Source organism: Rhipicephalus sanguineus, chromosome 7, assembly GCF_013339695.2.
Source record: "Rhipicephalus sanguineus isolate Rsan-2018 chromosome 7, BIME_Rsan_1.4, whole genome shotgun sequence".
In the NCBI taxonomy this organism is placed as follows: domain Eukaryota; kingdom Metazoa; phylum Arthropoda; class Arachnida; order Ixodida; family Ixodidae; genus Rhipicephalus; species Rhipicephalus sanguineus.
Window position 1 is genome coordinate 110,033,046 of NC_051182.1, and position 14,381 is coordinate 110,047,426.

Sequence of the window (14,381 nt, forward strand, 5' to 3'; positions counted from 1 at the left end):
GTTTAGAGGTATAGAACAATGTCACGGTGCATTCAGCCGAATTCATTCGGTGTTCGTACGTTAAGTGTGGCTTAGCGGAGCGCTGAACTTGTAAGTAAAATTTGCTCTCAATTCGTGGCTACGAATGTCTAATACTCCTGCGGGCAAAGAAAATTGGGAAGAAGCTTAAAGGAGCACTGACACAAAATTTCGAAGGCGAGATAACCCGTGTGATGAATTTGTGCGGACACACACGCATCATCTACGAAATATCAACGGATAATATAGCCTAGAACATATTTAAAATCAGGTTTAAAGTGCGCGTCGCGCCACTCCACGCAAAACGCACCTTTGGTGTCCTTGTAAACAACCAACTGCCACCTGCGTCACGAGTTTGTGTTGGCTGCCACGATTGTTGCGAGCGCTCTCTCCCACTGACTCCTAGCAGACGTTTTCAACGGAAAGAAGGGGAGACTTTCACGGAAGTACAAAGGCTGATGTTCTCGCCTCGGCAGTGCATCTTGGAGGTTCACGCATATTTACAACGCCTCAGAGGGTATTGTAGCAGCACCCAGGAAGCCTTCGTTGAAAAGAGTTGTCGACGCGCTGCTCACGTGCACGCGGTTTTGTGTGCTCACGCAGCCAGCTATGTTTACACAGCCACCACTCTGGGTCCTGCCTCCCTCTGCGCTCTCTGAAACGGAAACTGCGACTGGGCGCTATAAAACCGTCTCCAAATAATTACGGTTGCGCGCTCGAGCAAACGAGCTTTCCAGCAGTGATAAGTGGGTCGTTAACTACTTATCGCAACAGAAAAGCAAGATGCAAAATTTTGGTGTCTGTGATCCTTTAAGCGTGGCCATTCAGAGTGCAACGCGATAGCATAATCCGACCCCATTCGCATCGCCTTGTCGTTCGCTTGCCATGCTTCGTTTTTGAGTGGGCATCTAAACCGTGCTGTTAGGGAAGGGCTGTCTGCGTGCGTGATATTCGCCGTTGTAAACATTCCTAGGACGCATGTACTGCAATTACAGTTGCGAAGTATCCACATAGGCGTCTGTAAGGCATCATGCGCACGTAGCTGCACATTTTTTTGATGCTGTGGCTGATAAGTATGAATTAGGGCTGAGCCGTTTGTAATGCGTCGGCAGCTTTCGAACACCCACTAGTTTACGCATATCTCATGGTGTGATGCCTGGTGCGATGTCGGGCTTCAGCCACGCAGTATTACGTCTCCTTAACGTGACTTCTTGCCCGACATGACGACTGTAGAAGTATTTTCCCTAAGCAATTTCAAGTACTGGAATGGTTCTGTGGTATATCAGGCAGCGACGCCGAATACGTCGATTTGATTCCGGCTCGAACCCTGATTTTTATTCCTTGCATCCATCGGGTTTTGTCGGTCAGTGGTAACGCCAATTTTTCGCTCACAACCAAAGCCGCCCACGCCGATACCACCACTTTTTCTGCTACTCGGGCCCTCATAACGCTAGCGCGTTAATACGTCAATCCACCTGAGAGATCCATTTTAATTCCTACCTGTGCTATGTAGATGCGCCTATGCAGTACGTAGCGTTTATTCTCCTATTTTAAACGTGATTGTCGTTTCTTAATTTCGTCCACCGTCCGAGCTGGTGGGCTGAATTATGAGGCTGGAATGGCGACATTTAGCATCAGTAGCCTGTATTGCAACCCGGTCTTTTTTATATCTGTTTGTCAGTTTGTTCATTAGGTTTTAGCGTTCCAATGTGGCTCAGGTTATGGTGCACGCCATATGCTCGGATAATTTCGACCACGCGGGGTCTCTTAACGTGCAATGACGTCGCACAGTACAGGGACCTCTAGCATTTAGCCTCCGCTCGAAACAGTGAACGCCGCAGCCGGGATCGAACTTACATCCTTCGGTTCGGCAGCCGAGCACCGAAACCACTCAGCCACCAAGGCGGCCAGAGTTTCATGAATCTGCTCTATATAGTATCTCTTATAGCTCATATAGGAGTGGGCTCCCGAATTGAAATATAGGACATTCTAAACTATACAGAACATTCTAAACTGCATCGCGCCCTGTGACGACCCGTAGTATGGCTGCAAAAGCGGACATCTCCGCAACAATACACCAGGTGATTTTTCCTGTGGGGCCCCGAAGTCATTTCTTTTCGATGTATATGCAGTTTATATTTATAACGCCATTGCACGCATTGACAAGAACATATAACTAAATAGGGTAGAAGCGTTATTTGTTGTTCTTGACTGAAGTGTAGAAAATATCGCGTGAAGAGAACCGAATTAAATTAGGTTCAGAAAAAAAAAAGAAAACGAAAACTTGGCGCCGGTGGGGCCCGGATTTCAATAGTAGAAAAAAGTAAATAGCAATGGCCAGGCAGGCCGGAAAATTTTTAGCTTGTTGTTATCGAATGCGATGCAAAATTTTATCTATAACTGTCACCCAATTTACAAGTATATAATTAGTTGGACAATTAACTATCACTAATTAAATAAGCGTTAACAACAATAAAAGGTAACCACTATGGACGAGGCGGCCAGCAAGAAAACGCCGCGGGTCTATCTGAGTATCTCACTGAAAATGTTTTATTATCCTCGCCCGAGTAAGATTATATATATATATATATATATATATATATATATATATATATATATATATATATATATATATATATATATATATCTTATTGGGCGTGTGTGTGTGTGTGTGCGCGAGCGACGCGGAAGACTGCACGCAGTTCATTTGATAACTAGGGAGTTATTCATTCGGCGAACTTGTGTGTGCAAAAAGGAACACTGAAACATAAATACCACTGGCACAATATTGGTCGCTGCGGGCACCATCGCTGGTCATCGGTAATCTGATCATTGATAGCACGCGTGGGCTCTTTTTTTTTTTGGATTGCAATACAGTCTTACCCTTAACCCTTTCGTGACCGTGCCTGTTGAACGGGGGTCACCGCTGACCCGAACGCGCTGAACGAGAATTTAAAAATACGGGCGCTCCTATCAACTAGCTGCATCAGCTAGCCCATTCTGTAAGCACTAATGTTTCGTTTCCTGCATAGTTAGATTGGGATGTGGGCGTGGTCGAGCTTCCACGACTACACGTTCCCAAAACATGTACATTCAGAACAAGTCTTACCGATTGACTAAGCGGAGAAAATACAACAAGCGCTAAGAGGACCAGAAACTGGACGACTGGAAAAATGCCACTTGTAACGCCTGTTTTGCCGAGTGGCACACAAACCTTAGAAAAAATAATTTTTATTATATCTTAGAGCTTTTAGACATGACTTCCCATGTTTCGATAATGTCAGTGATTGAAATGTGAAGACATTTTTGTAGCTTAAAAAGTCAGAATATTTTCATTGTGTGCGGTAAAGCCAAGCTTTAGGATGCTTTGGTGCCATGTTCAGTGCTAGCTTTTGGTATCTGATTTTTTTTCTATCCTGCTATTCAGCGTAATTTGCTGAAACACCTATGGGTAAATAGCAAGCGTATACCTGTTCTCAATTATGTTTATTGTATTGCTGTGTTTTAAAAATTTTTAGAGGCAAAAAATATAAGCGTGTAACCTGATATAATATTGCAGTTTTCATTGGACTGACAAAGAAAATTTCTAACTCATACGCTTTTTGAGGTAGATCATTCAAAGTTTCATCTAACATAGGGCGCTGTTGAGCAAATATTTTATATATATCTAATTAGTTTTTTCTTTCATGTTGTGGGCATAACATTAAAAATGTTTTATGCAATGTTTAATAAATCTTGTATTTGATAAGTATTCTTGCATCATATACCATAATTTGAGTTTGTGCAAGTAATACCATTAAAACGTTCAGTCGCTTAGCTTCATATTGATGCAGATTATTACACTGTATCTATCATATTATTCATCACAAGAAATAATTACTAAAACATACAAAATGTGGCTAATTTTCCCCAGTTCTCGAAATAGTTGAGGCATAATGATTTGTGTGTATATGTGCTTTAGATGTATGCCGTAAGACCGGTGTTGTGTATGAATTGCTACGTTTTTATGCGGTCTGTTATCATGTATGCGGCGGTCATAGCTGGTCGTGCCAATCCAGCCAAGGTCGGTTTGCAGTGGTAGACGGGAGCGTTCACTGTAAACCGGTGTGGTGGACGTTGGAACTCGCTTGCCGAAGTTGTGTTTACATTCTCACGCCTCCGCACCCGCACGTGACATAAACTCTGTGCCGGGAACCTTACTCTGTGTATCATTTCTTGCCCTGTGCTTTTGTGTACGCGTAAGACAATCTCTGGTGTACGCTTTCCCTCTTTCCTTCCCTTACTCGCGGTGGCGGCCCGCGCTTCCGTGCCGCCGCAGCTCAGCAGACGGAGAATAAACAACCATACCGCACTGACGTATCGTCTCGCAGTCGGTGCATCCGGCCGCATGCTCTCTACAACAGTTTACACCGTTAAGGGCGTTTTTGTCACGTCTGAAACTAGCACCCTTACACCCTAGGAAAAAGGCATTTTAACAAATGAAATTACCCGTATCATGGGGGGTTGCCAATCGTCAAAACACCCATAACACTGAAAAACAGAAAATTAAAGTCTACCAGTCAGGGAATATCCAATTCCATCAGCATAGAAGTCAGGGAATGTCCAATTCCATCAGCGTGCCCAATCATGCACCCTGCAGAGCATTGTTAAACGCGAAATAGACAGAGCGCTTGCGCTACACAGCCATACACCGACCATCTGGTATATATAGCCACGGTATCTTGAGTTGCCGTTCAGTCCCTTAGAGCGCCTCTACGGGACTGAACGGCAACTCCTGTTCCGGATATCCGGATATCCCTGTTCTGCATAATACAACAATAAACATTGACAAAATACGCGTTAATTTATGGTGTGCGAGTAGTTAGCCCTAAAACACGGATGTGTTAATCTAAACCTGTCTAATATTTCAGTGCACTCTGTCGTATGGGCCGCAGATGTCCAGGTAACCCATAACTCCCTTAGCTCCCAAAGCCTGTTTTTGGTCAAACATTAGTCAATAGGCAAAGAAAAAGGCTTTTGGGGAAGCAAAACAACCTTGCACCCCCCTTTTTACAAATTCTTGTTAGGCAAAAGGGTGTTTTGTTTGCTTGAAGTCGCTTGAAGGGCGCAAGGTTCTTTACGTGTTCCTTTGTATACATACAGGAACTACCCATCGGACGGTATTCGTTATAGAAATAGACATGTAAATATATATATATATAGAAATCACGGTGTTGAACCCGGCGCGTGTTATACTTTTATCATAAACGTGAGTCGCGTCAAGGTTGCGGGTCTCGTCGCGTCTGGCCGTAACCACTTAAGCCAATTGCCGTTGCGCCCGCACGCGACAAAACGGCGGCAATTGTGTGCGCCACAAATTAGGCGTCAAACGGAACAGCCGGGGATTTCCGCGCGGGGTCGGCGCCTCCGATTTAGCACCCACGACGCAATTGCAAACACTCAATGCGCCCGGAGATGGCGAGGCGACGTGTGGAACATCTATATTAAGCCTCAAATTGTGCAACTTTCAGGGGGAAAAAATGTGTGTGTGTGTGTGTGTGTGTGTGTGTGTGTGTGTGTGTGTGTGTGTGTGTGTGTGTGTGTGTGTGTGTGTGATGCTCTTTTCGGTGAGTCCTGAATTGGCAAGTCGTATATGATTCTCTTTTAAGAGCCACGTTAACTCTCTTTTGGATCCCACGCGGTCCTCCGACGAGGGTGTAGTAATCTCCAAAGCAGTTAACCTCTCTTTATAGAGAGAGTCGTGCACGTGGCAAGTAAGAACTCCGAAAAAAGCGTCAAAGTGTTCTTATTCTTTTCTTAGAATGTGCTCGCCTAGTGTGGGAAAGAGTGAAAGAGAGAGAGAAACTGAGAAATGAACATTTCTTAAGGAACAAACGAGGATCTTCATCTCCAGGCAGTATCGAAGCTAGAATTTTCTTTCCGAGCGGGGAGGGGGGGGGGGGGAAGGGGTTCGTGTTTAACTATACTTTGTGTATGTTCGTGCCTGCGTTTCTATGTGTGAATGTACATATACACATGCAAAATCGAATGATTTCGGGGAGGCGGTGCTACGCTCCCCCCCCCCCCCCCTCCCGGGTTCTGCCAGTGTCCTTAGGTGGGCAGCGTCCTCAGTCCCGGACGCCGTGTACCTAAGAGGTGCTTGAGAAATTCTTGACTGCGCCGATATTGTAGTGCTTTCAGAGGCGACCGGCAAAACATATAAGAAAGAAATTCTGAAGCAGTTAGGTCCTTTGGTTCTGCTTCTGTTTCCTGCCCCTCCTCTCGCCCTCATAACACGAACGAGGATTGCGATATGTACGCATATGAAAGGAAGGGTACAGTAAACTGGACCTCACTTTTAATGGTATATCCATATTCTATATGTGGAGTATAAATATACTGTTCAATGTTCACATTTTTCCAGCCCCACATTTTTTTCTTCTTTTTTTTTCTCACTGCTAGACGCACTAACCTGTAGAAGGAGTAGTTTTGCGCGCGCTATATGCGTTTTACTTGCGCACAGAACAGAAGTGATAGACGCGTACAAACTGCAATCAGATTCACCAAATCCAGACCGGCTATGTTCACTCAGACTCACTGATTGTGACTTAAGAATACTGTACAATTGGGCCCCGAGTTGCAGCTAATAAAAACGATTTAAGACAAGTAATCTGAACTGATAAGGTCATTCTGCACGAATGTAGGGGTTGTGCCTTTGTCACCGGGCTGTAAATTTGAAAGAAACAAAAATTCATTCTCTTACTAGGTCGTGATGTCTTCTTCGGTTAATGAGAAGTTAACTGTAGAGCAGTAATGCTTATGCACGTTCCTCACGTCTCGGGATGACAGTGTGAACATTTGGTAACAACACCCACACTGCGGCGGAATTTTCTGCATGTAATTCTGCACAAGTGCATCCGATTGACTCATTGAAAAACCCAACTGATCCATTGCAATCGGCGAAAGTAATTGCGTTGTTTCCTGCATGCAGTTCGCGTAAACAACATGCGAGCCGCTGATTGCCCTCTAGGAAACGCTTTTGGGGTGATATCGTCTAAAGCCTTTTATTACGACGAAGCTATATTGTCTGATAAGAGCGCGATTGATGCGTCCGTAATCAACACAGGCTCAGCTGCTCTCCAGGCACGAACACAGAATATCCGTGCTGTGTGGGACGCACATGCTCGAGCATATAACCAGTTTGAGGTTTTGCACTATTTCTTGTTAACATCCGGGAAGTCGCGGGAAGTGATGAGTGAGCCAAGCTGTTTATCTTCCGAGAACTCCACCAGCAGAAGTGTAGCTGAAGCCATTGATAAGAAACAGTTCAAAAAGGCACAGCGTTCTATTGTCTTTTTCGGTTAGGCACTGCACGTCGGCGCAGCTACCATGTCATGTAAGTTTGAAAATAGGTAATTGAATCAAGACTACACAGAGGTTCTCCCGGGAGTTTGAGACTGTAAGGTACATGTAGTATCATGTTCTAGAAAAATACGTGCTGTGGTCCATGTAGAGAAATATACATATGTAAACAACGGCCGTATTTCTTGGAATAAAAAAAAAAAGACGTCGATATCATCGTCCTGACTGTTATGGTGACGTTTGCAGCACGTTTTTCTGAATTGATTCGCATATTTTCTTTCATGCTTTATGCCTCTTTTGTGAACAACTCTTGTGCTTAAACTACAATGTGCAGGGATAACGTGAAGCCGACGATCGAGCACCATGTCGTCGGAAAAAAGCCTCGACACCGCCGACTGCGTCGTCTTTGGTGTGCTCACCGCTGTAGGTTACATCGTCGGGATATACTTCTCATTTTCCCGCCGACGGCAGAAGGTAAGAGTCATCCTGACAGAATGCTTTTACTGATGAATATTACCATGGGCCCGCAATGTATCGGCTAGACGCGTCAGGGCACGTTCATAAATATGCGAAAAAAGGCGGACACGAAAGGAAAGGAGAGTCCGTCGTGTGGTCTTTGTATTTGTACAATATATTTTTGTTCGCGTTTTCGTATTAGTGCGTTTTTAACAAATGTATCCGTTATTTTCGATTAGGGATATGTGACAGCATGATGACAATCATCTGTTGCCTCGTTCAGGGTATGAAACAATTGAGTGAATGGCCCGTCGTTCCAGTGCCCTGTGAGTCTACTGCTCGTGCTAATTTAAGTAAAGACGTTGCATTGCGCGGGACGTATATCAAAAACACAATGGACCTGTCCGCAAAGAATGTGTCGCATCTTCGCTGAAGAAGCATGCAAACAAAGGCAAAAAAAGAAAAGTGAACACTGCATGATTTACGCACCATAATATGGCTAGGAACGTCAAGTAACGCAGTGCTCATCGTAGTTCGTTCCCTAATAATATGATTTTTTTTTGCTCTTAAAGTTACAAAAACAGATTCAGATGGCATTGCAATCGTAGGTGAGGAGAAGGGTGCCAATTTAGTCAAATGCAAGTTATGCCTTACAAAATATTCGGCGACAGATTACGCCTTTGTTCTGCCCTCTGGTTACGTTTGAATAGATACGCATTATACGTGGACTGAGAGGAGTTGGTGGGTAGACACGTTTTCAAAGAGGTGTGGTGATCACGTAGTTTTCGCGAAACTGAAGTCTACTGAAGCTGGCTACAGCACTGGCGTGGTCGCTATGACAGTATCGCGAGGCGGAGAGAAAAAGAAAGAGAGAGACAGATATATGAAAACGAAAAGCCAATGAGGTAAAAGGAACACTAAATAGATAAACTATTTTCACGTATTAGCAATTTACTGTTTAACAATACCGAAATCAGCAGTCTCTCCGCGAGAAAAGGTAATGGAGAAAATGCGCGAAAAGAAAATGTGAGTGGCGACGCCACCTTGAAGTTGCCGCACCAATCGGCGGGTCCTCATAAATTCTGAAGCCATCCACTGGTGCCCACATTGTTCCTAACCGGTTAAAATGAAATACATTGTCCTCTGAGGCGGCCAAAGGCTTCAAGAACCAAGTTTCAGGAAATTTAGTTGAGCCAATGTGGCCAAATACGAAAACGACTCAGAAATCCGTGACGTCATCTGCGCAGATATCGGCGAGAAATTTAAAAATGGAACTTTCATCTCGCTTTTGTCTTCTATTAATGAAACCATGATGGTTAAATTAACGACAGTAGATATTTCAGAGTATTATTCACTAGTGTAAACTGACTCATCGTTTTTTAATGTCCCTTTAACCTCGTACCAGTACTCCGTTTTCATCATGAAGTAGGTTACACGCACGCTCATTCGCTTCAATTCTCTGGTGTCCAAGAACCAACTCCAAGAAGACTCGAAGACTTCGGTAAGCAAGAAGACTAGAGAAAGTATACTTCAGGGACGAAAAGTCACCATTCAAATAGCACATTTTACCCTAAAAAAAGAAAAAGAAGAATACTGCAAGGGACAAACACTGCTTCTTTTTGTTTCAGCTGGCTTCCAGCGATGGTGATGTACCCAGCGCAGATTTCGAAGCATTCCTGGGTGGCCAGAGCCTCCCGTCCGTAGCTCTGGCCGTCTCCGTCGTGGCGTCCGTGGCGAACGGCATGAACGTGGTGGGATTCGTGGGTCACTACTACGCCTACGGTTTCCACGCGCTGTGGATTCTGGCGGGAACGGCCTTTGCGACCACGTTTGCGGTGGTTGTGATGATTCCGTTGCTCTACAGGCTCGGCGTGGCATCCATTTTTCAGGTAACATTAAAACTTTCACTATTTAGTTAATTTCATTTCAGATTGGTGGACGCCGCATTATTGACCTTATACATGACTAATTTGTCGGTTTCGCATACTGTGACGTCAAATAAACGAGCTCGTGAAAACCGAATGCATCCGCACGGCCGTTTGGTATTGTTAATTTGTTGTTAGAGCTACAAAACGGCAACTTTAGAGGTCATTAGTTAGGTGCCTAAACACGTCTGTAGAATAGTCTGCAGAAGGCCCCAGCTTATTGTATCCAGGATTCAAAAATATGACGATGCACTTTAAGACGACTCGGCCAATTGAATGTTTCTTATTAATGTGTGGAGTCGCGTTATTTTTTGTTTTTTTCCTTATTGATTAGACGACGTCACTTACCGACCTTTTAAAGCAACGAAGTTGAGCGAGAAATTCCAATTAGGAAGTTGCAGAACGGCTCGTAGAAAGTCCCATTAAACAGTTTCTATCTTTCTATTTATGAAATATTAGTGTTGTTTTTTTACAAACTACAGATGTCCTCGAAATACAAAAAAAAGAAGAAAGCTAACGCACGACATGCCCGCAGGCGCGCCGTGATTGGAGTGCTCCCTAACGTTCCGCTTACGAACGACCATGACATACAGCTGGTTGTGCTGCCGCTCAAATCGCGACAGGGCAGCGACGCAGGCATTTTATGTTAAGGAAAGATTGCGTTAAAGGGCATGGTAGTTACTTCATAGCTCAATAAAACCAGCGAAGGTTATTAAGGCCTTTCCTAATGGCCCTTCAGGCTTCATGTTGCTCTTACTGAGAGGTAATCGTCGCTGGAATGTGGCTTTGTACATAGTTTATGCAATATTTGGCGATGTATATTCGAGGCGGAGACTTAGCGCAAACCAGGGCGGACAACAAAGGAGAGATGAGGCACTCACTGACGCTCTGCTTGTCACATTCTTCTTTGTGGTGCATACTGGTTTTCGCTGAAGTTCTCACCCTAAATGTTTGGTACCAGCTAGGCGCAACCGAAGTTTTAGTGAATAGTTGAGCGCTGGCGAAACAAGTATACTGAGCACGGGCTACGTTATTGGCGTAGTATTAAGATGTTCCGCTAGAGTCGCATTTCTTGTTTTCATTGGTTTTAATACCAGCATGCTAATTTGCTGGCGCGGATAATAATGACGGGACAGGCAATTCTCTTGCATTAATGTAACGGTGTATCCTGAATCGTCATTTGCCTTTATTTTCCATTTGAGACACTAAGCGCTATCAATTAATAGTGTTTCATGAAAACAGATTGCTCTTGTTTTAACGAGTTTTACCGATATTTGTGAAAATTTAGAATACGGAAATTTTACGGAAAATCGTTGCAGTTTTACGGGCTTTTATTGTGGCTCTGTAAACACAACTCGGAATGGTGTGCCTTGAGAGTTTTTTTTTTTTTATTGAAATAGAAAATAAATGAAGGAGTTGTCACCATTGCTTGGTGACGGCTACCCCTTTCCACATAGTTGTTGAGATAACAGATTAAATAAATAAATAAATAAATAAATATATATATATATATATATATATATATATATATATATATATATATATATATATCTACAGTTGTATAAGTTCAGGAACTCAGTATCCATCGTTAACATTAGTGTCTTCAAAATAACGCTGGAGCTTTATTTCATTCTATGAAAATTGCCAATTCGAGTAAGTTTAGCGTATGATCTTACTGTAATTTGTTCTGGTATTACGTAGGCATGCAAGTAAGTGGTGTTTGACATGTTCACCAACATTTGCTTTTTATCTTTCATACGCTAAAGTATCTTCGAATGCGTTTCGACAACAAAGTCGGAATCACAGCAAGCCTCGTCTACTTCGTACTCAGTGTAAGTGCACTTAATCTTTTGCTTTTTCGTAACAATCTTGCGTGGTGTCAACAGATGTAATGCAGCGCTCAATTACAAATACACAAAGTGCTTATCGAAATACCTCATTTCAGAAAATTTTGATGTAGAAAACTGTCGTTTTCATGTTTGTTGAAAAGGCGCGTGTCAAAACAGCAGCTAAGGTTAAAATATCACCGCGGGGGTCGCATTACGATGGGGTCATAACGCAAAAGCACACATTTACTTCGATTTATGTGCACTTTAAATAAGCCGAGGTGGTCGAAATTTCCGAAGCCCTCCACCACGGCGTGCCTCTTAATCGTATTGTGGTTTTTGCGCTCAGGACGAAGTCAATTATCTTTAAGGTTAAATTTATATTCATTATATTTAGCAAATGAGCTCTCTGGGGCTTGTAAATGACTGCACGCCCGTAACGTCCACTAGTGTAAAGTACACGTAATGTCAAGTTGTAGCCGTTCCGTAACCAAACACAATCTCATATTTCCAGCAAACACTTGGTGCTGTGGGAATCTACAGCGCTGCGATTGGATTGGCTACGAGTACGTAGTAATTTTTATTCGTTATACTCTTCTTTCTCGCTTAAAGCGTCTCTCTCCATATTTGCAAACAAATACACGTGACACTTCATAGAGCCGTGACGAAAGCGTATGCAACGTATGAAACAACTGAATGGCGTGAAAGTGGTCAAAATAGGAAACAGAAAGCTGTACGGCCTTCCTCGCATGAAAAGAGCGTTTCGAGTGGGCGTCAAGGACAAATGAAGCAACTCAAAGAATACTGCTGGTAATATCACCGACTATTGCATGGCAATTACGTAGTATTAAGGCGGAACGGCAACAGATATGCGCAGCGAAGCAAAAGAGGAACGCAAGGAAACGGAAGGTGGGGTTCGTCAAGTGATCCTGTCCCTCCACTCAGAAACACGAGCAAATGCGAGGAAAGAACGACGGTTGCCAGCGATAGCCGAGGCAGATGAGGAGGGTGCTATGTGTTCGTAGTAAACCTCGCCTTGTCGAGGCATATGAACGGCAGGACAATTCAGTTTCGTCTAATTTCTACAAGTGAACCAACCTTTAGACATAATTTCAGCAAAATGCTTTTTGCGGGATCGAGGGACTCGTTTGATTCCAACACGCAACCTAATTAATTGAACAAATAATGAAGACGAAGAAATTATAGGCGACAATATTTGTAATTTCTGATTGAAGTGTGCTAATAATGATGTAAAGGGAAAGGAATTAAAATGCACGAGAAACCGAATTGCCACTGGTGGGGAACGAATCCTCAACCTTAGAAGACGGTTGAGGAAAGGTACAATGCAGCTTGGAGTCTAAGCAGCAGTGTGAACGGCATGCTTCTGTTAGCTATTGGCAAATGCATTCTCAGTAAGGGAAGACAAGCGCCGCTTCAATGGACGCATCACCACTGATCTTTCATATATTACTATCCTTCAGGGAACAACACGATATTACGAAAAACAAAAAATAATGATAAAGAACGGCACACCGTGTGTTATGTTCGTTCTCTTCGTCGTTCGTACAGGCTACCGGCTTGCATTTCGTCGCGGCATGCAATTCGCAGGAAAACATTATCTATTGCCGATACTTCCGCTATAGTGCACTGTATTGTTTAAGTCTTGTTAAAAAGATTATGCAAACGTGATTTAGCTTCCTCTCGGCGTTAAGTGACCACTGAAAGTAAGCCACTCCTATTGCCCTGTATTTTCGGTCAAACTCCTTAAGGGGAAAGCCTTTATTTTCGGAAGGCATGAAAACGGGTTTTAAACATTTACCTGATATCATATGGATGTCTGTCTTTTTATATGCGGTTTTACTTAATTTTGTGTGATGGCACAACATTGCAGTGATATTTTGAGGTTTCTCGGTGCATAAGAACTTAACAGATAAGGCCCACTAGAGGACCTGCCATATTTAAAATATATATATTAACGTTGTGGATGTGTTTCGAATATCTCAGTGCTAAGATTGGATATATCAAGCACGTAGACAACGGAAGAGCTCTGGCGGGAGCTCTACAGCGCTTTACCATTCATAAGGGAAGATGATCGCTCATACGACTCAGAATATGAGATTTGTACCGCAGTTCACAGTACTAACCTTGAAATTTTTTCAACATTTTCAGTGCTCTCAGTTCCACTTTTATATTCCAACATTGTTATTGGTGTTGCGGGAACAATATACACAGCTTTGGTAAGTAGTGCACTCATTTAAACATGAACATAAGCGCGTCAGCCTTTATTTTATGCCCAGACATGGTGGCGCAAAGCGAACATTTGATTTATGGCAGATAACTTTGGATTAGGCAGTTAAGCATAACAAAGCAGCCTGCATTGAAGATAATGGTGGCAATGCTTTTGAAAAGAGGTGGCGACTAAAAGTCACCTAGCCTGTATTTTTGTTAGAATGGCATGTTCTTTTATATAGCGCTTAGAACGCACTAAAAAAAAAGGTTACAAATACAGAATAGCAGCAGCTGAGCAATCGAGATAATTGGCAAGAAATTGCCTTAACGTGGAACGAAAGCACGTCATTCGCACTGTAAGGTCTTTGTTACGGCAGACATAACGTATGTTATGGGGAAAATGTACTCTAAAGGAAAAGGCGTTGGTGTGCCAGCGATGTTGTTTTAGTTTGACGTTTTTTATTGACGTTGTTATGCCACCGACCGAACGTCTTTGCGGCTCACTCTGCGTTAACGATTAGCAGATTTACTTGGCCAAACGTGAGTTTGACGTGCAGGATTGTTAGTATTAGGATAAAATTAGTTG

General features: G+C 43.3%; 2 protein-coding genes across 2 annotated transcripts in view; both read left to right on the forward strand.

Annotated features, from left to right (window-relative positions):
* LOC119398922 (putative sodium-dependent multivitamin transporter) overlaps positions 1 to 14,381 on the forward strand; it is a 57,657-nt gene that overhangs the window by 23,945 nt on the left and 19,331 nt on the right. The window contains exons 2-6 of the mRNA XM_037665736.2: positions 7,694 to 7,833; positions 9,444 to 9,704; positions 11,507 to 11,572; positions 12,081 to 12,132; positions 13,736 to 13,803. The gene's annotated coding sequence lies outside the window, so the exon portion shown is untranslated. The remainder of the gene's footprint in view (positions 1 to 7,693; positions 7,834 to 9,443; positions 9,705 to 11,506; positions 11,573 to 12,080; positions 12,133 to 13,735; positions 13,804 to 14,381) is intronic.
* Positions 7,723 to 11,632, forward strand: LOC119398921 (sodium/iodide cotransporter-like). Its single transcript, XM_037665735.1, has 3 exons — positions 7,723 to 7,833; positions 9,444 to 9,704; positions 11,627 to 11,632. Exons 1-3 carry the CDS (start codon positions 7,723 to 7,725, stop codon positions 11,630 to 11,632), a joined length of 378 nt encoding a protein of 125 aa, XP_037521663.1.

Excerpts from the sequence above, each read along its gene's own strand:
- LOC119398921 (XM_037665735.1), top strand. The coding sequence starts at position 7,723 with ATGTCGTCGGAAAAAAGCCTCGACACCGCCGACTGCGTCGTCTTTGGT. Across the intron at positions 7,834-9,443 it reads TTTCCCGCCGACGGCAGAAG|CTGGCTTCCAGCGATGGTGA; the intron begins GTAAGAGTCATC and ends TTTTTGTTTCAG.